The 23,793-nt window shown below is 41.9% G+C and overlaps 1 protein-coding gene across 1 annotated transcript in view; it reads left to right on the plus strand.

Annotated features, from left to right (window-relative positions):
• LOC115796301 (NLR family CARD domain-containing protein 3-like) overlaps window positions 1-8,731 on the plus strand; it is a 77,062-nt gene extending 68,331 nt beyond the window's left edge. The window contains exons 5-8 of the mRNA XM_030752635.1: window positions 5,653-5,826; window positions 6,578-6,733; window positions 7,851-7,897; window positions 8,073-8,731. Of these exons, the coding sequence (XP_030608495.1) occupies window positions 5,653-5,826; window positions 6,578-6,733; window positions 7,851-7,897; window positions 8,073-8,677 (982 nt within the window). The 3' untranslated portion in view covers window positions 8,678-8,731. The remainder of the gene's footprint in view (window positions 1-5,652; window positions 5,827-6,577; window positions 6,734-7,850; window positions 7,898-8,072) is intronic.
• Window positions 8,732-23,793: the final 15,062 nt, after the last annotated feature.

Below are 23,793 nucleotides of genomic sequence, written 5' to 3' on the forward strand. Positions count from 1 at the left end.
TATAATTGCAAAATTGGGCAAGAACTTGGAATACCAAGACACCAACCCAAGGAAGGATCTCAATGCAGCAGCATCAGTGGGTGGAGGAGCATTCAAAACAGCATCAACATGTTCTTTGTCTGGAAGAATGCCATGTGCTGTTATGACATGACCCAAAAAGTGTAAGGATGTCTTTCTGAAGTGACATTTGTTTTCGTTTAGCACAAGGCCAGCAGTTGTGAAGGACTGCATTCAGGTTGCTGCCGTTTTCAGCAGGAGTTTTGCCACTGATGATGTCATCCAGGTAATTCTGGACACCTGGAAGATCTTGGAGACTGTCAGCCATCATTTTTTGAAAAGCTGAGGGCACGGAGGCAAGTCCATAAGGAACTCTGCAGAATCTGAAGAGACCTTCATGTGTAATGAATGCAGTTAAATCCCTGCTAACTTCATGCAGAGGTAGCTGGTAGTATGCATTGGCCAGGTCAATAGTGTGGCACCACGTGAGGTAGAGGATAGCAGTCTGTGATCACAGCTTTGTTTGGTTCACGCAGGTCTGCACACAGTCGTAATCCTCCTGTTTTATGTCCTGTTACCACGGTTGGTGAAACTCATGGTGATGCATCGATTCGTTCAATGACTCCAGCTTTCAGGAGGCGGTCCAGTTCGGCTGCAACTGGAACTCTCACTGCAAAGGGAAGGCGTCTAAGCTTCTGCCGTACAGGTTTAACTGTAGGATCTAGTTTTACTTCATGAACAAAGGATTTCACGCAGCCTATATCAGGAGCAGCAGTGGTGAGCAATGCAGGTGATGCGTCTGTTGTCATCACCGGAGCAGCAGGAGCAGTGCATGGAGGAAGAACAGTGTTTCCAGTGATGCAGATGTGCAGCACTTCCATCAAGTCACGGCCAAGAAGAGGAGTTCCCTGTTTACAACAAAAAAGCTAGCTGGCGTAGTAGTAGTTCCTCTACTTGCTTCCACTTGTAAACAGCCTAGTACAGGGATTGTTTTCTTTGTATGAGTAACTAGGCAGAGGTCAGGGGGGCATAGTGGTTCTACTGAAGTGTTCTTTGTAGGTTTGATGAGGCAGTATGGAAATTGCTGATCCTGTATCAACAGTGAGTCGAAGAGTTTTGGTAGGTGAAGTAGGCGTGCTTAATCAATGTCATACTGTAGGGTTTTTGATGCATGCAAAGTGTCTCTCAAATATGGCACAGTTAGATTTGGTAGCTGAACTTCATGAACTTGTCTTGTTTTAGATGAGTAGCAGACACGAGCAAAGTGACCAACTTTTTGGCAGAGGTTACATGTAGCTTTAGCAGATGGGCACTGGCGAGAGTTAGCAAGATGTTTGTTTGAATCACACCTACAGCAACTTTTAGCAGCAGTTGATGTAACAGAAGGTGACTTAACAGGTCGAACAACAGATTTCTTATGCTGTGTAGCTGAGTATGAACGAGACTATATGGCTTGAACATTTCTGTCGCTGTTAGCTGTTAATGCTTTAGCTTGGTAAGCTGCAGATTCCATTTGTGCTGCAGGAGTAACAGCTTTATCTAATGTCAGATCAGGTTCGAGCAGAAGTCTCTCTTTTATGCTGGAGTTGGAGATGTGTTCGACTAACTGATCACAGATCATTTCCTCTGTCTTATCATCAAAGTCACATTTGGAAGCAAGGTCACGTAAGACAGTCACATAGTGCTCAACTGTCTCATGTGGTGCTTGTTTGCTTTCTGAAAGCATGCCGTTCTACAACAATCTTGACTTTGGGCGAGAAGTGTCTTTCCAAAGCAGAAAACAGCAGAAGAAAATGTGTCACTTGTGTTTGTTAGTCAGTAGAAAGTTTGCTGTCCTTCGGCTCCTAAGCAGTGTCATTCCCTGTTGCATTAATTACCAGCAAGTAATTGTTGAACATACACATCCACATGTTGACTGGTAAAGCAGGTTCTCCTGGGCAGGGTAAAAACAAGGGTGGTGGATGAACGTTAGCAGCCATGCTAATGCAGCAGGAAAAAAGCAAACGGCAGAAAAAACAGACGCATGATCCCTCGTCACCAATTTGTAATGATGTGACAAGTAAAGCACGTTCTTGTATAACTCACTACATTTATTCAACGTAGCACATTAGATAGAAAACTACACGAAGGAGCGCAGTACCGTGATGATACATCCTCATTCTCATCCTGACTACCGTTTACATTTCACTTCTTATCGGCAGCACCACCTAGTGGCATGGAGTGGCATGACTATGGCAGGCCATTTTAACATAAAATCTGCTTGTTTGTCGTTTGTCTGACTATCCATAATACATTTCAGATATCTAAAACTGCATTTTGACTAGACAAAACTAGATTTTGACTATCCAGGATGGTAATTTAAGATATCCACAATTACATTCTGACTAGTAAGAATAATAATTCAAGATATCTTCTATTACATTTTGACGAGTCAAAATTCCATTCAAGATATCTCAAATAACGTCACTATATTCGTCATTTGATGGGTCACACATCCGTAATTACAATGTAAGGTATCTCAAACGTAATTATGATTAGTCAAAATTACGTTTTTAGATATCTGAATTTAACGACTGCATGTAAGCCCCCTTGTACTGCACTGAGCTGTCCAAACAATTGCCTGTGTAGAATTTCAGGTGGCTGAAATGGCGCTGGCCTTTGTGGACAAAATTGTCATTAAATGCAACAATATAGAAAGAGCTCTTCAGTATGGGATATGCGGAGAGTGCGATAATCGTGTACTGAAAGACTGCTTCAGAAATCTGCACAGAATCTCTGATTTTATGGCAGGCCGTTTTAACAAACTGCCTTATAAACATTCCGCCAAATGCTCCGTAATTCAAGATATCTCAAACGTCATTCTCAAACGTCTATACTTGTATATTGTCTTATAGTTTTTATACTTATTTGTTTTTTTTCTGTAAGCACGAAGTACCGCAGCAATTTCCTAATGCTGTGAACCTGTTCACCCATATGGCAATAAAACCTTCTGATTCTGATTCTGATTCTGACTAGTCAGTTAAGATATCTTAAATAGAAAAGCCGTCTAATTCAAGATATTTGTAATTCATTTTGAGATATCTTAAAAGGCATTTTGACTTGTCAAAATTACAGTTCAAGATATCTCTAATTTACTTTTGCCTAGTCGTCATTTGTTTTCAAGATATCTATAATTTAATTTGCACTAGTCAAAACTATATATCGCCTATCTAAAAATACATGTAAGATATCTTGAATTATGGTGTCATTTAAGATATCTTTAATTATAGTTATGACTTGTCAAAATAACAAACGAGATATCTCGAATGAACTTTCTGACCAGTCATAATTCAATTGTAGAAATATGTTTCAGATAGTCAGTAATTGATTGAAGATATCTTGAATTAAAACCGCCATTCAACTCAATGGTAAATCTGATGTCATTTTGACTAATCAGAATGTAGTTAGAGATATCTTAATTTACTAATACGTCTAGTCATAAATCAATTTCAGATATCTGGAATGTAAGTGTGGTGAATCGGATTTTATGTTAAAACGGTCTGCCATAGCATGACACTGTACTGTATAACACAACAAATAGAAAGAAATGTACTCCAAAGAGCTACTTTTACTTTATTACTTTGAGTACATTTAACAGCCTGTACTTCTACTTGAGTAAAAGTGAAAAAGTAGAGGCTACTCTGTTAAAGTTATTTTCCAGAGTATTTTTTTTTTAACACAAGTACTTTTTAAGAAAAGAGTGTCAGTACTTTTGTAAATGCAATGAACTTTGCTGCATTGAAGCGAGTTGTGGAGTATCAATTATATTAATTATATATATATATATATATATATATATATATATATATATATATATATATATATATATATATATATATATATATATGAAACATATGATTGGAACTGTCTATTACAGTATGAAAAAATCAATATAAGCCATGTCTCCATACACTTTAACACTATTTCTGTCCATGCTGGGAAACCCTCCAATGTGGCTGAATTAAAACAATTCTGTAAAGAAGAGTGGACCAAAATTCCTCCACAGCGACGTGAGAGACTCGTCAGAAATCACAAACACTTGATTACAGTTCTTTCTGCCAAGGGTGGCACCACCAATTATTTGCCAGGGTTGCTGCTGTGGCCGGCAAGGCAGAGGACCCCAATGCAAGAGTTGAAGGCGAGAGCTAACTATATACTCCAGCTTTATTAGCAGAAACACAGAATGTAACAGAGCTGGTCAGGAGCCAGCAGTACATAACTCAAAAAAAAAAAAAGACTCTCAAACTTGGCTCCGAGAAACATAACAAGAACTTGAAGCATAAAGGCACACGGCAAACAAATGATGATGCGACAAGGATCAAGGGGAAACGCAGACAATGAGCCTATTCCAGGAAGCAGGTTTAGCTCCAACTCTGGGTTTGTTAATCCTACAGGAAAACTCAGGTTTTCAGTTCCAGAAAGAGCTAACTCCAACTCTGAGTCAGTTACCATGGTAACAGACTCTGTGACCCTCACCTGGCAGGTTTTATCCATCAAACTCTGAGTATCTCTCTGACTCCGCCCCTCCTGCTGCACCTGAACCACCTGTCTGACACTCCCATTCATTTCCTCCTTCATGAAGTGGCTGTCAGAGCATCAGAGGAGCGAATTCATCTGCAGACATTTATGTTTCTACAAGCTCTGAAATCCCAGTTAGACGTTAGTTTGTTATTTTTGTAACATGAAGCTTTTACAGTCGTTCACTCGTCAACAGGCTGTAAGGATGGAGACAGCGATGATGTCACAGATTTATAATGAGGCAGCTGTCAGACTGTCAGTCAGTTCCTCTGAAACATTTACTGTAGTTACTGTAGCATCACTGTTACATCACACTGATCTGGATGAAGCTGCTGACACAGAACACACTGTGGATGGAAAAATGTCTGGATCAGAAGATGATGTGAATGTTTGAGTGAAGATGACGCTGAAATGATTGGAAGACTTGAAAACTGAACTAAATGGATTTAAAGTGACTTAAATGTCAGTATTTTGAAAGTTACAGTGTCTGAAATTCAGAGTATGAATCTCTACATTTTTCCACTGAAAATCACCTAAATCAGTGATCATAGGATCATAACGGATCCGCAAACCGTGTCCGAGTCCACCCGCGCAGCAGGAGGATCCAAATGGATCAGGATCACGGATTCAGACCGGATAAGGCCCAGATCCAGTTCAGGCTCCAGTCATTTTCCAGTTCATCCAGTCTGGATTCGTTCATAATGGATTCATTTTCCCTACACAATCTGCATTTTTTAAATTAAAATGTCTCATCCTCCCAAAATGTGCTGAAATATTTAAAACATATAAAGCGAGGAATGGTGTTTGTGTAGACGTTGAATTTGTGATAAAAAAGGAACAGTGGTGTATTGTAGTATCAATTCCATCACTTTAGTATTGATCTGATATCTATAGTATCATTGATATATAACTATAAATTTAGGATCGATCCATCCAATAGTAGCACTCAAATTAAAATGTAAATCAGTTTTTTCCATCTCTCTGAAACTTTTCTGTGCTGCCTGTAAATTCCTCACTGACTTCCACGAAAAGTTCCAGTGATTCTTACTTAAGAAGACTAATCCTTTACTATTTGTTTTCTTATTATTGTCTTCTCAGACTGAGTCTCTGCAACCTCTCAGAGAGAAGCTGTCAAACTCTGTCCTCAGTTCTCAGTTCCCAGTCCTCTAGTCTGAGAGAGCTGAACCTGAGTAACAATGACCTGAAGGACTCAGGAGTGAAAGCTTTATCTTTTGGACTTGAGAATCCACATTGTAAACTAGAAACACTCAGGTCAGCATTCTTCAAATGTTCAACTGATGACTAAAATCTGGTTTTCCAGTCCAAAGACATGCAGTTATTGGGGTTAGGTTAATTGGTAATTATAAATTGCCCATATGTGTGAACTGTTGTCTGTCTTTCTGTGTTAGCCCTGTGACAGGCTGGTGACCTGTACAGGTTGTACCCCGCCTTTTGCTCTAGAGCAGCCCACAACCCTGAAGGATAAGTGGAAGTTGGAGCTGGTTGATTGAGTTTCTTTATTTTAAAGATTTCTTTAAACTTTGCTACTGAGCCTTGAATGAATTATTTTCTCATGTAAATCCTTAAATGATGTCAGCCTCACCAGCAGCACAGTTCAGTGGAGGATGATGTTTAGCTGCCACTTTGGTTCTGCAAAGATTTGATGGGTTGTGATCAAATTAGTTTCAGATGTTCATGTTGTCCTCACAATGAAATATAAGAACTTCAACAATCAGCAGACTTTTAATTTAGTGCCATCATCTGCTCAGACTTCTAGTTTGACCAAAACTTTCATTCAAACCAAAAAGCAGCAAAACTAATGACACTCCCATCAGCCTCAGTCCTACTTTATGTAGATTTGATCATCATTTTGACTTCACTGATTTATCACTTGTAGACTTTAACATTTAGACAGACTTGTTTTTTTTAAGTCCTGTTTCATTTTTAAATGATTTGTTGCTGCAGTTTGTTGTCTGCATGCAGCTGCTCTGCTGTTCTCTAAGAGTATCTGTCATGTCTGCAGGTTGTCAGGCTGCCTGATCACAGAAGAAGGTTGTAAGTCTCTGGTCTCAGCTTTGAGCTCCAACCCCTCCCATCTGAGAGAGCTGGACCTGAGCTACAACCATCCAGGAGAGGCAGGAGTGAAGCTGCTGGAGCAGCTGAGACTGGAAACTCTCAGGTATGCAGAGGCCTGTTGCAGCCACAGACAGTGTCTGATAGAGGAGGAAGCTGTACTTCACTCTGGCCCTGTCTGATGACTTCATGCTGGATACGAGTGTTATCTGAACAGTCACACATAGAGGAACCTTTTTACTTTGCTTCTATCAGAAAGTCTGCTTGAACAGCAACAGTAGATATCTGTATGGGGGTCTCAAAGGAGAAAATCTCCATCAACAACAATGGAGCAACCAGTTCAAAGTGATCTCTGCAGAGGAACAGTCTCACATTTTTACCCTCTGACCATCAATGGGATTAAGTTTCATGTGTGTGCAGAGACAGGTCCAGGACATGTTTAGCCTAGCCTAGCACAAACACTGGAAGTAGGGGGAAGCTGTTAGCCTAGCTTAGAACAAACAAGTGGAAACATAAACAGATTACTGGCTCACTCATTAACCTAACTGGCCACCTAGGAAAATGGGCTTTGCACTGCTGTGTTGCTGCTTCTGACAGTAACGACTGAAACACGTGTTTGTGCTCAAAGATTGAATTGTGAATTGATCTTCTGGACTTTGTGATGATGGTGAGTTGAAAACAAAGGAAAAATCCACTGCAGTCAAAGTGAGCTAACTTTTGTGGTAGCAGCTGTAGGTGCCACAGAGGTATCCTGATCAACCTTGGAAATATTATTCAAATGATTATAAGAAATAATCAATTAAAGAAAAAGCAAAGAAGAAGGAACAAAGAGGTGGAGCAGGTGGAGGAAACAGGTCATCTGTTATGTTCCAGGACCACCCGCGATAAGTGAAAATCCGTGAAGTAGGGATGCTATATTTATTTTAATACTTATACGTCATTTTAGTAGTTACACTATTTAAAGGTTTTATAAACCCTCCCCACACACTTATACACCAAATACATACATTACTGTACAACACGTAATACGCATGTGAAGAACGAGTACTGCAAAAACCCGTGAAACAGCGAAAATACCGCAATAAATATTTTACACTAATATTGATTGAAAACCCGCAAAACAGCGAGTCCGCGAAAAGCGAAAGTAGCGAGGGATTACTGTAATGTCCATGTGTGCATGCTGAACGAGACTGTGCTGCTCTGACCCCCCCTCCTCCTTTCAGGGTGGAGCCTGCTGGAGTCCGATGGTTGAGACCAGGTCTGAGGAAGTGTAAGTGTGTTTTTAATGTGATTGATGAAAACAAAGCAGCACACATTCAACCATCTTCAAACTGTCACATCACTCATTCACATCTCTTATGTCAGGAGTCATCATCAAAGTGTCAATCAATGAACAGATGATGGATCAATAACTGCAGCTGGATTGTGTTTGTTCTCTCCATCAGATTCCTGTCAACTCACAATCGACACAAACACAGTGAACACAAAACTCCAACTGTCTGACAACAACAGGAAGGTGACACATGTGGAGGAGGTTCAGTCATATCCTGATCATCCAGACAGATTTGATGTTTATCATCAGCTGCTGTGTAGAGATGGTCTGACTGGTCGCTGTTACTGGGAGGTCGAGTGGAAAGGAAAGGTTCAAATATCAGTGAGTTACAGAAGAATCAGCAGGAAAGGAAACAGAGATGACTGTGAGTTTGGAAGGAATGATCAGTCCTGGAGTCTGAACTGCTCTGATAATGATGGTTACTCTGTCTGGCACAACAGCAGAGAAACATCCATCTCCTCCTCCTCCTCCTCTGTCTCTAACAGAGTAGCAGTGTATGTGGACTGTCCTGCTGGCACTCTGTCCTTCTACAGAGTCTCCTCTGACACTCTGATCCACCTCCACACCTTCAACACCACATTCACTGAACCTCTTTATCCTGGATTTACACTCTGGCTTCCTGGTTCTTCAGTGAGTCTGTGTGCTGAGTTGAGTTTAAACAGTGTCTTTTTCCACTCAAAGCTTCACAGTGAATATCAGGATGTTGTGTTTCTCTGAAGCTCAGTTCAGCTCAGATGATTCAGTTCATGTCAGCTGCAGTTAGTTTGCTGCAGATGAGACAAACTGTGATATCAGAGAGGAATCACTGAGCTGCACTGACCCAAAACATCAATTTACAAACTGCTCAGAGACGTTCACACATTATTGTCCAATGAACACAAGTTTGGTGAGCAGCCAGAGTTCATCCTGACATTTATTTTACTGCTGTTAGAATGATGAAATCACAACTAGACTTTAACTTGTCTGTGGTGGCATTTGGACAATTAAATGATCCTTTAGAAACTAGATAGAAATTTCATTATTTGACAACATTGATTTTTCTGTGGTTCAGACTCCAATGAAAAGACAAAAGTCTGTAAATCATTCATTTATTGATCCAAATGATTAAATATCTGCTTTGTTCTATAAAGCCGAGAGAAGAGCTTCTGTTATTTGTTCCACTCAGTTGGTCATGTGATCCAGCTGTGCAGCACATCATCACTGACATCACTTCCTCATTTGGTGTTTTCAGCTCCTCCATCCTCACATCTCTCTCTCACATCCTCACTGAGAGGAGCTCAAACATGAGGAAGAGATGCAAGTGAAGGAAGCAAGGAGACACATTAGTAACATGAAAAGCAGCCACAGTGTTGATATTCAGCAGTCACCATGGCAACATCAATATGGTTACACATTGATCCTAATAATCCTGTCAGCCTCATCTGAGGATCTGCTGTGTTATTACTCAGATTACAAAGAAAACTCTCAGTGCTGACGTCACTATTTAATCTGTGTTCACATATAGAGCGTCATCATCACACTGATGAACATTAGTGCTGAAACACTGCAGGAAATGTGTCATAATGTCAGGATTATTGGATGTGCAGAGTTGTAGTTACTGACAGTGACCACTGGAGGGCAGTGATCCTGATAGTTTCTCTGGAACAGTCCAGCTCATCCAGATTTCCTTAATTTAGCTGCAGCTTTGGTGCTCTCTGAAAAGCAGGCAGTGTCTCTCAGGCCTTTGGTACTGATCATCTTTTTACCTCAAATCCTTTTTCTGATGCCAAAAATGTTGTTTGTATTTTTAGGCGTCCTCGTGTTTCTCTTGGCTGAAAATTCAAACTCAGTTAAAACCAAAGTTTCCAAAAAATCACTGGGATGAGCAGGTTCCAGTGCAGGCTGTTTATTAGATTTATTGGACACACAAAACACAGACAGTTACAGCACTAAGAGCAGGACACACACACACACACACACACACACACGGAGAGAGAAGAGAGAAACAAAGAGACAGAGAAAGATGCAGAAACAGGAAGAGAAGAAGAAGAAGAGGAGGACAGGAAAGAGAGTAAAGTAAAAGTGTGAGACAAAGTACAAACACCTTATTTTATACCCTTAAAGATGGTAACTGCCCACTTACCTTTGACCCCTCCTAATTTACATAAAGTACCCCTAAAACCTGAAACAGACCAATCACCTTTGGGCTAAACTAGTTCCACTCCCCTTTGTGCAGCTTCCAACAGCTGTTAACAGACTAATAAAAGACTTCTCTCAGCTGAACCTACCTCCCAAAAATGCTCCCACTGTCAGCTGTTAAAACTCCCAATATTAGGGCACTTCTATCCAAGTATACAAAATGTATTCGCACGCTTTATTCATAATAATCAAACACAGGTGGGTCTTCAAACCCAAATTTCAGGGCACACTGTCCTAGGAAACTTGAACTTTATTAAAAAGGTGGTACAGTGTTATGTTAAAAGTGAAGCTTCTAAATATAGATGAGTGTTTTTAGCAGGAGCTAAAAGTGAGGCCCTGAACATCCAATGGAGTGAATATTCAATTCAATTCAATTTTATTTATATAGCGCCAAATCACAACAAACTGTCGCCTCAATTTTATTCTCAGTTTTATTCTACTGATCTAAAGCATACAGTGTTCCAGTGTGTGTGATTAACATAATTGGTGATAAATGATATAAAACAGTGACAGTAAAATAGCAAAGTGATAGAAAATTCCCAGCACTGGCAGGCAGCTGGATGACGGACTGTTGAGAGGTAGAGAGAAGGTGGAGATGCAGAAAGAGAGGTGATGCTGGCTACTTCAGGGAGGGCTCGGTGTATTTGATGAAATCCTAAAACTCACACAGACAGGAGCAAAATAACAACACTGTAAAATAAATAAACAAGGCAAAAAGTGTAAAAATAAAACTGTTACATTGCACAAGTTAAAATATTAATTTAACAAAACATATTTTTCTTTGGTCAATTCAGTGTTGTAGTTAAGACCACCTAACCCGAGACCAAGACAAGACCAAGACCAGAGTGTACTGAGACAGAGACAAGACCAAGACTTTTAGGGTCCAAGACCGAGTTGAGACCAAGACCGAGGGAGGGCAAGACCGAGACAAGACCAAGACCAGTGCCTGATGCTATATGTCACAATAAAATGTGAAACATGATAAAAATCATTTCTCAAATTGATCTGAAAGATCCACATTCCCATAAAATTACCCTGATATTAAACACTCACAGCTCAAATAAATGTAACTGTCATGGATCGGCTGTGTGGCAGGCAGGAAGGAGGACCCCAACACAGGGTACGCCAGGCAGGTGAGATATAAACTCAGCTTTATTGGCAGAGCTAACAAAACGCACAAACAAAATTAAACTCCACTAGATCTCCAGAAAACAGTGAAAACTGACAGAGGCACACAGCATGGGACACTAGGAACTAGACGAAGACGATGACGCGACAACAGACAGAGAAAACACTGGACCTAAATACACAAGAGGATAACAAGGGGAGTGGGAACAGCTGGGAACACAGGAAATACTAATCATAAAGACAAGACCAAGGGAAGCAAAACTGAACATGACAGGCAGAGACCAAATGACTATCAAAATAAAACAGGAAGTCAGACGGGGAAACGAGGACGCAGACCTGACACATGGAAACAAGGAACTGGAAACAACAAACTGAGGACCATTACAAAATATAACAAAAAACACTGGGCCACCGGTCCAGGACCATGACAGTAAGCATCTTTATTTAATACTCCTGGGTGACTTCCATCATTTATCACAGAATGTAAAACAATTATTCATAGTTCATCACAATAGTCTTAACTGTTCTCTGCCTTTCATAAACAATATATAAAGTTATGTTGTTCTTAAACCAACAGCAATCTTTGTAAAAATGTGCGCTATTCCAAAACCACATCGCTAAATGTGTAAAAATGGCAAAACAATCATCAACAGTAAGAACTAAAGCTACAGGTTTCTCTTTTATACAGATTAAAACTGCAGTATGTAACTTTATAAATCTGTTTTTTACATATTTGTTAAAACTGTCACCATGTCAGGACAGTATGAGATTGTGAAAAAAATCAAGCTCCTCCACCTCGTCCCTGAACCGCTCCCAGTCAAGAACAACCAATCAGAGCCAGGAGGAGGGTCAATCTCTGTCAATCACTCCTCATGTATGCTGCTCAACATAGTGGTGTGCGATACTTCAGGATTTGGTATCGATTTGATGCCAAGTGAATACAGGGCCGATACAGATACTTTTTAATAATTATGAAATATTTTCATGAAGTTTAACTGATTTGAGATTTTTTCATTTGGATCATTAATCAGTTAAAACCCAGGATAGAATTGGGCAAAGTTTATATGTAAGTAGAAAATACTTTATCAACATAAAAGTTATTGTTCTGAAACAATAGAACATTAACAAAACAAATTTCCCCATACGTTGATGTCTGGATTTTTTTTTTTTTTGGTAAATGAAGTGTACAAAATCATCACTCGAGAACAAATGCAAACTGTTTTCCAGGTAGATCATTCAGAAAGTATAATACATAAATTTAATAAAAATGTCCCTTCATTCACTAATTTTCTAGATTTTTTCCTTAAATAAACAAGCTGTACAAATTTTAATTTAATTTTGCTTTAAATGTTTCATAGCAAATTCCTTTTTTTCCCAAGTAAAATATGCGTCACATGACAGTATAACAAACCACTGTGGGGAGGGGAGGAGCAAAGTGCTCTGTGCTGTGACAGGAGCGACACTTAGACAGTCAGCTCGCATCTTTGATGAAACCGCAGCACTGCATACAGGAGAGAAACTGAAGCCAAAGTATCGATCTCATTACACTGATATTGATCAATACCAATACCAACATTGGTATTGATCTGCCCACCACTAGCTCAATGTTCTAATGGTGGAGAAACAACTTATTTACTTATCTGCCATCATTGGTAGCCATGGTAACTACAGGGTTCAAGCAAGAAATATTTTTCAGGCCAGCGCTAACGCTAATTAGTAAGCTAATGGTAAGCACTAAATGCTGCTTCTGAAACCTAGGCAGTAATCACAGGCTTTGTGGATGTGTAGTTAGATTTCTCGAGGTGCATGTCAGGTTAGGTTCAGAAAGGATTTTCAGTTATGTACAAATGACCAATGCAGAACTCTAAATCAGGCCTTATTAGATCGATAGAGTGATAATTTTTGCATATAATCCAGAAAAATTACATTTATATATCATGCATTTAATGTGTCCCAGAGTGCCGTCTCCTTCCACTAATGGGTTTGCAGAAATCACATAAAAAGCATACACAACAAAAACATAATCCAGATTTTTTAATGTTTAGCTGCTAAAAGCATTTCCTACAGTTGAATATCAGCCACCATGTTGTGAGCATAAACTATCACATTTTTAATGCAACACTAGGAAGTGACATCATCTTGCTGGGAACTGTAGTTTTTATTCTTGAAGGCCTTTCACAGCTCCACTATGTTTGATAACTAATGTTTGACTATGAATAGGGCTGCAACTATCAATTATTTTAGTGATCAAATATTCTATTTATTACTCCGCCAATTAATCAAGTAATTGGATAAGAAATAGTTTTTAATTTTAACAATTCATCTGCATATTTTAACTTCCATACTGCAGATGTTTCTCTGTGTGAAACAAACAGGGTGGATGGAGAAGCTACAAAGTTCTCTGTTCTTCATGCTGCTGATCAGGTGGTTGATGAAGGACCTCCAGCTGTTTCCCAGTAAAGGTTTTAAGGTGGTTAAAGAAACAAGAGCTCCTTTTGCTCGACCTGAGCTCACCGTTTCTGACTCTTTGCAGATGCTGTTGTGTTTTTGTTGAAAAACTGGGGGCTGCATGAGTTCAATGCTGTAATGCTTTTTAATTCACAAGCATTCTCCAATTTACATTTCTACTGCAGGTCTATTTTTAGTCGCTAATCTTAAAGATTATTAGCAGCAGCAGAGTCTGCAAGGTGAGCTCCTGGGAGAGGCAGAGGAGCGCAAACTTTGTTGGATTTGAATCAATACGTTTTGCATCCAACAAAAGCAAGAATGTTAACAAATTAACTGGACAATATTCTGGCAATTTAGTGATATTTCCACAGCTGTGGTCTTGACTGGTCTTGGAATAAAATCCCGAGTCCGCAATGTCTCAGTCCATGACAAGACCTAGACCATCAAAAAGCGGTCTTGAGACCAGTCTCAAGACCAAGACCGATCTCGAGTACTACAACACTAAAACAGATACACACATACGCACGCACACACACACACCCAAATACGTTCACGAAGACTGTGACAAACAAAGACACATTCATCTATACCCACCCTCTGAAGTTGGGGCGAGTGGAACTATAATGCAATTAAAAAGGAGAGGCAAGCGGCCACGTGGCTCCATCCATCCATCCATCCATCCATTCTCTTCCGCTTAGCTGGGGCCGGGTTGCGGGGGCAGCAACCTAAGCAGAGAAGCCCAGACTTCCCTCTCCCCAGCCAGCTCATGTAAAGGGACCCCAAGGCGTTCCCAGGCCAGCTGAGAGATATAATCTCCATAGCGTGTCCTGGGTCTACCATGGGGCCTCCTCCCGGTGGGACATGCCCGGAACACCTCACCCAAGAGACGCCCAGGAGGCATCCTAATCAGATGCTCGAGCCACCTCAACTGGCTCCTTTTGATGTGGAGGAGCAGCGGCTCTACTCTGAGCCCCTCCCGGATGGCCGCACTCCTCACCTTATCTCTAAGGGAGAGGCCAGCCACCCTTCAAAGGAAACTCATTTCTGCCGCTTGTATTCGCCATCTTATTCTTTCAGTCACTACCCAAAGCTCGTAACCATAGGTGGGGGTAGGAACGTAGATCGACCGGTAAATCGAGAGCTTCACTTTTACACTAAGCTCCCTCTTTGCCATGACAGACCGGTGCAGTATTTGCATCACTGCAGAAGCAGCCCTGATCCGTCTGTCGATCTCCCGTTCCCTTCTCCCGTCACTCGTGAACAAGACCCCGAGATACTTGAACTCCTCCACTTTGGGCAGGAGCTCGTCCCTGAGCCAAAGAGAGCACTCCACCCTTTTCCGGCTGAGGACCATGGCCTCAGAATTAGAGGTGCTGATTCTCATGCCGGCCGCTTCACACTCGGCTGCGAACCGTTCCACTGTGAGCTGGAGGCCCCCCCCTGATGAAGCCAACAGGACCGCATCATCTGCAAAGAGCAGAGATGAGACTCTGAGGCCACCAAGGAGGAAGCCTTCCACCACCTGGCTACGCCTAGAAATTCTGTCCACCAAAATTATGAACAGAATCGGTGACAAAGGGCAGCCCTGACGGAGTCCAACACCCACAGGAAATGAATCCGACTTATTACCGGCTATACGGACCAAGCTCTCACTGCGGTTGTACAGAGACTGAATGGTCTGCAACAACGGGCCAGACACCCCATACTCCCGCAGAACCTCCCAAAGGATACCCTGAGGGACATGGTCAAATGCCTTCTCCAAGTCCACAAAGCACATGTAGACTGGTTGGGCAAACTCCCACGCACACTCAAGGGAGTTATTTTACCAACTCAGTGACCTCACCCCCAGTGATGGGCAAGTCATCCCCCTCATGCCCAGACTCTGCTTCCTCTACAGAAGGCGTGTCAGTGCGATTCAGGAGGTCCTCGAAGTATTCCTTCCACTGTCCGATTATAGCTGCAGTTGAAGTCAGCAGCACCCCACCCGCACTATAAATCATGTGAGTGGAGCACTGCTTTCCCCTCCTGAGCCGCCTGACGGTTTGCCAGAATCGCTTTGATGCCGTGCGAATGTCTTTTTTCCACAGCCTCACCGAACTCCTCCCACACCCGAGTTTTTGCTTCGGCCACTGCCTGACCTGCGTTCCGCTTGGCATGCCAATATCTGTCAGCTGCCTCCAGAGTCCCACAGGCTAACCAAGCCGGAAAGGATTCCTTCTTCAGCTTGATGGCTCCCTTCACCTCCGGTGACCACCATCTGGTTCGCGGGTTACCACCACGACAGGCACCAACCACCTTGCAGCCACAGCTCTGAGCAGCAGCCTCAACAATGGACGTGCAGAACATGGTCCATTTGGACTCAATGTCCTCAGCTTCCCTCAAAATGCTGTCAAAGTTCTGCTGGAGGTGGGATTTGAAGATCTCCTGGACTGGGGCTTCTGCCAGGCATTCCCAGCGCACCCTCACAATTCGTTTAGGTGTTCCAGGTCTGTCCAGCATCTTCTCACTTCCACCTGATCCAACTCACCACCAGGTGGTGATCAGTTGACAGCTCAGCTCCTCTCTTCACCCAGGTGTCCATAACACACGGCCGCAGATCTGATGATACAATTACAAAATCAATCATCAACCTGTGACCTAGTTTTAGTTTTAGTCATAGTCTTTTGACGAAAATGTAATTTAGTTTTAGTCATAATTTAGTCATCTGAATAACTTTAGCTTTAGTCTAGTTTTAGTCAACGACTATAGAATATAGTTGACTAAATCTACAGTCGATTTAGTCGACTAAAATATAAAGGGTGTAAAATGTAAATGCTTTTTCTTCAGTTCCCTTGAATTAGTCATACATACTTACACAAAATTAAACATTTATTAAAATTTATGCAATATTATTAATAATATTAACATTAGTGTTTCACCTGCTTCCCACACACCTGATCATTAACACCACCTTACTGAGATAATACGAGCGTTTTACAGCAGGACATGCTCTGAAAGGTAAAGGGCAGTGTTCAGGACTAAGATTAGGAAAGGCTAATCCACCGCGGTGTGGAGATTTTCTCTAAACACAAACGCTAAACTGGGAAAACACTTTACCCTGCATGACATTAAAATGCTGACCTTTGCATGGAAATCTGGGTGACTGGTTTGCAGATGTTGTTTAAGATTTGTCGTGTTTTTACCCGAGATAGTCGCCCCACATGGTTTACACATCGTTTTGTTTGTCACGGCATCAAAGGACAAATGTGTCCATCTTTCTCCCTGCTGACATTGTTTACATAACTTAGTTCTATCGGAAGTAACGATAAATCACAGGCTAGTTTGGTGTTCCTGGGTTTAGAGCAAATTTGTGCAACTGCGCGTTGGATTGGATGCATTCCTCACTTGTCCCGCCCTTTCACAAAATTAAATAAGGTCTGATAGGATGCTGATCCCACCAAGCATTTTTGTCTGGTTTTCATTCGTTGACGAAAATGTCAATTAATTTCGTTATCGTTTTTATCATTTTAGGTAGTTTCTATTTAGTCATCGTCTCGTTATCATCATGAAAAATAAGGGTCGTCGACGAAAACTATGACGAAAATATTTCATCAACGAAATTAACACTGCGGTGAAAGATCAACTCAGGCTCCTTCCCCACCAAAGAGGTGACATTCCATGTCCCAATAGCCAGTCTCGATAGCCAGGGATCGGTCCCCCAGGGCCTCCCCCCTTGGCCACCCTCCCGACACACACTGCACCCGACCCCTACGACACCTCCTGCTGGTGGTGGGCCCACAGGAGGGCGGGCACCATGGGCTAATGCCCGGCCACCACACGCTCTCCCTCGAGCTCCCTCCCCAGGCCTGGCTCCAGGGTGGGGCCTCGGTAACCCTATTCCGGGAAGGGTAAACTGTTCCCTCATTGTTGTAGACATAGGGGTCTTCTGAACCGCTCTGGACCCTCTGCCAGGACCAGTTTGCCATGGGACACCCTACCAAGTGGACAAGCCCCCAGGCAACATAGCTCCTGGGATCACTGGGACATACAAACCCCTCCACCACGATAAGGTGGCGATTCACGGAGGAGCTGTTTGGTCCCAAAATGTAAAAGTATTCCTCTGAGGTAAAGTGTCGGCCTTGGTTCATCCCCACACTGTGACCTTTCCAACAAACAACATTGATCTTTTTGTATTCATAATTTTACTGAGACATTTGGATTATAAAATTTATATAAAAATGAAGATTATTTCAAGAGAAAGATTTTCATGCAGCTAATCATTTATTTGATTATCAGTTTGGAGTAATTATTGATGAAGATGGACTGCAGGCTGTATTGTTTAAGCCTATCAGCTGATCACTGACATGATGCTGTGTTGAAAGAACTGAGTTTGTATGAACAGGTGAGTTTGTTCATTTAAAAGAAGCTCAATGATTTCTGCATTAATATCAAAGATCAAAATCATTGCATCATGGTTGATAACTGTGCAAAAATAGAAACATCAGTGGATTCACTTCCTGGAGGAAACCTGTAGTTTAGAGGAAATGCAGTGATTGGATCCATTTCTCCGTCCATCCTGGTCATTATTACTAAGAAATTCAGACTCAGTCTGACCAATCAGAGGGCAGATTTTTAGGAGGGAACATAAAATGACCTATGCTCATTCACACACACACACACACACACACACACACACACACACACACACACACACACACACACACACATAGATAGCAGTGAAGGCACTGAAAGACTATTGGATGATAAAAATATAAATTACCATTTTTATTTGCTCAGGATTTTTTATATATTTTCATTAAAAAAAAACAAAAAAAACTCCTTGGAGACTTCCCACATACCACTAGAGGGAGTCCATGTACTGTGTAGTGGTATGCGTACCACAGTCCATCCATTCTCCTCCCTGTTCAAGGAGGCGTGTGTGTGTGTGTGTGTGTGTGTGTGTGTGGGTGGGTGGGTGGGTGTGTGGGGAGTAGGGGGTGTGCCGGTGTTACACCAAATTCTGCGACCCATCATATTCTGCGACCACAGGGGGCGATAGCGTACATCCCTCTGCATGTACGTGCTGAATGAGAGCTGAGCTGGGTGGCAGAAAATCTTATAAATCGTTTGAACCCCTTCCCAAAAAAGTGCTTGGAAACATTTATTTATCGTTTACCAATTTATTGAAGGATGGGTAGTAGTGGGTTTATGTATTTCAAACGATAGAATAAAAGCATTCAATCCAACGGTCCGTCCAGCTGTGTTCAATGTCAAATAAAAAAAACGCATTTCCTTCGTCAATGCGAACGAAATAATATTCCGTAAGGTTTACAATCTCCTGTTTTGGTGCTTACACAGTTTACGTAAATAGTGTCCTTCTCGCTCGTATTCAGCACGTACATGCAAAGGGATGTACGCTATCACCCCCTGTGGTCGCAGAATATGATGGGTCGCAGAATTTGGTGTAACACCGGCCTTTCCTGTCCCTGAAGCCAATTTATGCTTCCCTTCGTTAACCTTTGGACAATAAAGCTTTTCAAACCAACTCAAACAGGCTCCTCAGGTTCCTTCATCCAGTCTTATACATCCAGTGTTCAAAGAAGAGGTGGGAACATTTGCAGGTCTGACCAGTCAGACGGCATATTTTTTAAAGTGAAACCATGAAGCTGTGGAGACACACATACACACACACACACACACACACACACACAAAGCTGTTAGTGGAGCTCTTGTTTTGATCTGTCTTCATTAAAGTCACTTTTCTTGTATTTGGAGACACTTTTGTTATGATTGTTTCATTTTTGTAATGATGAGGTGGAGCAGAGACGACCTTTGTTCATCACATTTATTGTTCATATTTCCTGTTTTGATGTTTGAGCAGGAAAAGAAACTGTGAAGTGTGTAAAAGTCAGATTAGTGAAGATGTGAGTCCAGACGACGTGTGTGCAGGATCAGCTGAGCTCTGCAGGAGACATGGAGGTTCAAACACTAGCGGAACAAATCAGAGCCGGGCCGGGGGCGGGGCAAATGACCGGGCCCTTTATACCCAAATCATAAAGCTCATCATAACATCATTTTATAACATACACATGCCCAGAACAGCGGGAATGTGTATGTTATGAAGTGCCACTCATGTTAGCTTAGTCCGTAAAAATGGTTACCTGTCGTGTAACCACACCGGACGCGCTGCGTTTTTGCGACTAAATTGCCCTCATAAAACGCACTGTGAAAGAAAGGAAGTCGACATCAAACGATGATGTAATGAGGTTGTGATTTTTCTAAACAAGAGAAGGAAGAAAAAGAGATTCTGGGTTCATCCAGCTCATTAGAAAGCGGCAGCAGGGAGAGTTTCATGGTTTGATCCAGGAGTTGAAGCTGCATCACGGATGCTTTCACGCACATTTCATATGATCAGTGGGCAGTTGTTGTTGACAGAGTTGGGATCACATGTGAGGAGGCAGAGAATAATTTCAGAGAGCCGACTGACTCAGAGCAGCGTGTAGCTGTGTGTCTGAGGTAAAATAGTCCGAGTTTACTGTTCCCACATGACTGTATATTCAGTACATCAGTGCGCGTTTTGAGCTATGAACTCACATGTTGCTAAATGCAGCGCTCTGATTTATTCGCAAAAACGCAGCGCGTCGTGTGTGTATATAGGTTACACGACAAGTTCACATCCGAAAGAGTCGAAATTTCATGTCGTTTTTACGCAACGCATCCGGTGTGAAAGGACCTTTAGCGTGAAAATAAAGCCAGTCAACATCTTATTCAATATTTTACACCTACTACATCACTAAAGTCAGTCGGTCTTGTAAAGTTTTGAGCAACCATGACTCAGTCCTGACTGTGGCAACCTTTAAAACCCCCGTGTAAAACATGAATGATGGGTGATGTATAGTGGGTTGTATACTGTGCATATTGCGATATAATCAAGACAGGGCCCTCCTTCTCCACCTCGCCTCGGACGTGACAGAGGCCTGGCTACCTGAAATCTTATTCTCCTCTCCTCTCTCCCATCCGGGCCCCCGCTAGCCCCGGGCCGGGGGCGTGCCGCCCTCCCAGCCCCTCCAGAAGCTCCGCCCCTGGGTTCAAAGGAGGAGAGTCAAAAACCATCAGTCACAACACAAACACCAAACACACATTTTTACATTCAGTGTCACTTTGACCTTCTTCATGATGTCATCATCAGCATGTTTTTATTATCAAAGTGATCCAAATTTCACACTCAGCTGATAAAAACAGAAAAATACTCAAAACTTTATTTTAAATTCCAGTGATTTTTCTTGAGCAGGTGACATTTACATCACTGTACCAACCCCTCCCACCTGTGCTGCTTCAGGTGGAGTCCCGCCTCCTTCCAGGAATCAGCTCACCTGTGTGTCAGTGTTTGGTGTCCAGGTGTGGAGTGGAGCTTCTTCTTCTTCTGCTCTGTTTGCAGAAACTGTAAGTTTGCTTTGTTTCCTCCTTTAACAGTTTGTCTTCAGGAACTTTACTGTTTGTTTCTGCTCTGTGAGGTTTGGATGTTCAGCTCTGATTTCAGGACAAACTTTGGATCATTCTTTGAAACAAATCACATGATCAGGCTGTGGACTAAAACCAGAGTCCATAAATCAGAGCAGCTCAGAGTTAGTTGATGGTCAGCAGCTGAGCTCAGGTGTTGTTACTGTGGATTGATTGACAGCTGGGAGGGAATTCAGAAAAATGTGTAAGAATTGTGAACTTTGTGACACGTTGTTGCTCTTTGTCGGGATCTCAGGTCAGAAGGTTTTCAGAAAGCACCTCGTACACACTGAGGTATGAAACAATCCACTGTGGCAGCATCAGAAACCTGTTCACCAACGTTCATAAAATGCTCAGTAAATGTTCTCACTGCAGTTTTTAGTCTTTGTTTTGTGTGTTTAGGACTTTTAGCTCTACAACTACAGCAGACACTTTCTCTGATCTGCTCTCAGATGGAGCGGCTGTGAGGACACTGACTGTCCAACACTTTAACCTGTAACACCTGCATCTGATTTCATTCTGACCAGATTTGAACAAAAATCCTGTTTCATGTTCGAGTGTTTGATCCTGATTGTTTGGCTCTCAAAGGTCGAGAAAAACAGGTTTTTATTGTCAGAGGTTACTTTATGAACGGGACCGTGTTTAAAATTTAATTATGAATTCATGACAAAAACACAAAAGATTAAAAAGAATCAAACAGTTGTGCTCAAAAGTTTACAAACAGCAGAATTGATTGATTTTTGTCCATTTTTCAGAAAATATTAATGATCAAACTTTTCTTTGGTTCATAGTTGGTGGTTTGGTGAAGCCGTTGTGTTTGACCTTTTTAGATCATGAGCACCATTATTTAATGTGGTTGTAGCTGAGATATAGATCCAACATGGAGGCCTCTGATTAAAAACACTGTGACAAACTGCTGGCTCGCCTCCAACAGGAAGTGATGCTGACTCTTGATGAGCAGACAGAGGAGTCGTGTTACTCAGAGACTGGATCAGAGCCACCAAAAGGGTTCATATCAAACTCTGATCTGTCTGTTAATCACTGACAATATTTAAAGATGATTACAGCTCCAAACCATTTGGATTTCTTCAGCTCTCTGCGTTTCTCTCTGACTCCTCCATCCTTCTGAGCCTCAAACTGTCACTCATTTCCTCATTCAGTTGATATCAGAGCGCATTAATCTGCAGACGTCAGTCTGTCATTACTGTAAAGAGACGTTATTCCTCAAATAAAGTCAGAATGAGATCAGAGAATCTGAGATTTGACTTTTTGATTCTGGATTCTGTTTGGTTTTTATTCTATTTCAAGTTTTGATTCTTTGATTTGATTCTTGAGTTTCATCAAATCAATGAAGAGCTCCACTAATGACTTTTCTCTGCATAGAAATGAAGCTTTTTGCTGTCTGTGTTCAAACTGATCAGGTCAAACTGGAATTAACAACAGACTTTGTGTGTGTGTGTGCGTGCCACACCTAAATGCGTTCACTCCAAAAATGTTGCCTGGCTGCTCAGACTGATGTGTGAAAACAAACTTGTAACTCTGTCTCAGCTCTGTGAGCAGACGTCTGTAGATGATGATCAGTGTTTGATTGAAGTCAATAAACCACACAGGAGTGTGTGTCAGCAAATCAGTGTGTGCAGTTCTCTGCTAACTAATTATTGTGACACTCTGAACTCTGCTGATCCTCTTTGAATCATGGATCAGCTTAAATGTTTGAAAATGTTGTTCAGATGTGTCAAAATGACTGAACATTAATAGACTAAAGCTTCCAGTCAAAGTGAATCAGTGTGTGTCAGTGAATGCATTGTGTGTGCTGGGCTGCAGCTTCATGACTCCATCTAGTGGACTGAGAGTAGAAGCAGAGCAGCTGATTTCAGCTTCCTCTGCCTCACACTGTCTGACTGCATTCAGCTGCACACATGATGAAAGGAGGATTTCAGTTGATGTGCACATGAATGATGTGTGTTTCCTCTGCAGGTGAAGGTAGAAAGTGTGTGTGAGCTGATGTGAATTCAGCAGCATGGATCAGTGTGAGGACAGAGAGGAGGGAGTCCCTCCCTCTAAAACCACTCTGTGTGGGGAACATGAGAGCCAGACCAAAGCTCAGAGGTGAGATGACCATCTCTAACTGTCCATGACTCTTCTCCATGTCACAGCTCAGCACTCACATCACTGCTGCATCATTATTCACAGGAACCAACCTGAACCTGAACCTGAACCTGAACCCAGCTGTGTGTCCTTCAAGAGCGACCGGTCAAAGGAGATTATTTCTAAGTTTAAAGGACGTTCTCCTCCTGCAGAGAGGTAATGTGTGTCTAAATGTTGTTCCTGACTCAGTGTTTCTGAATAAATTCTCCATCATGTTTAATGTCAGCTCAGCTCTTTTTCACACACATTTCTGTGTTCATATGTGAAGCGGTGTGTGTTGGAGTTTGTTGCACAAACACAGCAGTCAGAGTGTAAAGAATGGATGTTGTAGGAGGTGTTTGTGTAGTGAAGAGGCTGAGTGTCTGTAGGACTGCAGCTGCTCCAGCAGGGGGCTCCTTTGAGCTGTGCTTCAAACAGTGTACGGAGGAATTTCACTTAGGTGTTGCTAGAAG

Source organism: Archocentrus centrarchus, chromosome 2 (assembly GCF_007364275.1).
Source record: "Archocentrus centrarchus isolate MPI-CPG fArcCen1 chromosome 2, fArcCen1, whole genome shotgun sequence".
Lineage (NCBI taxonomy): Eukaryota > Metazoa > Chordata > Actinopteri > Cichliformes > Cichlidae > Archocentrus > Archocentrus centrarchus.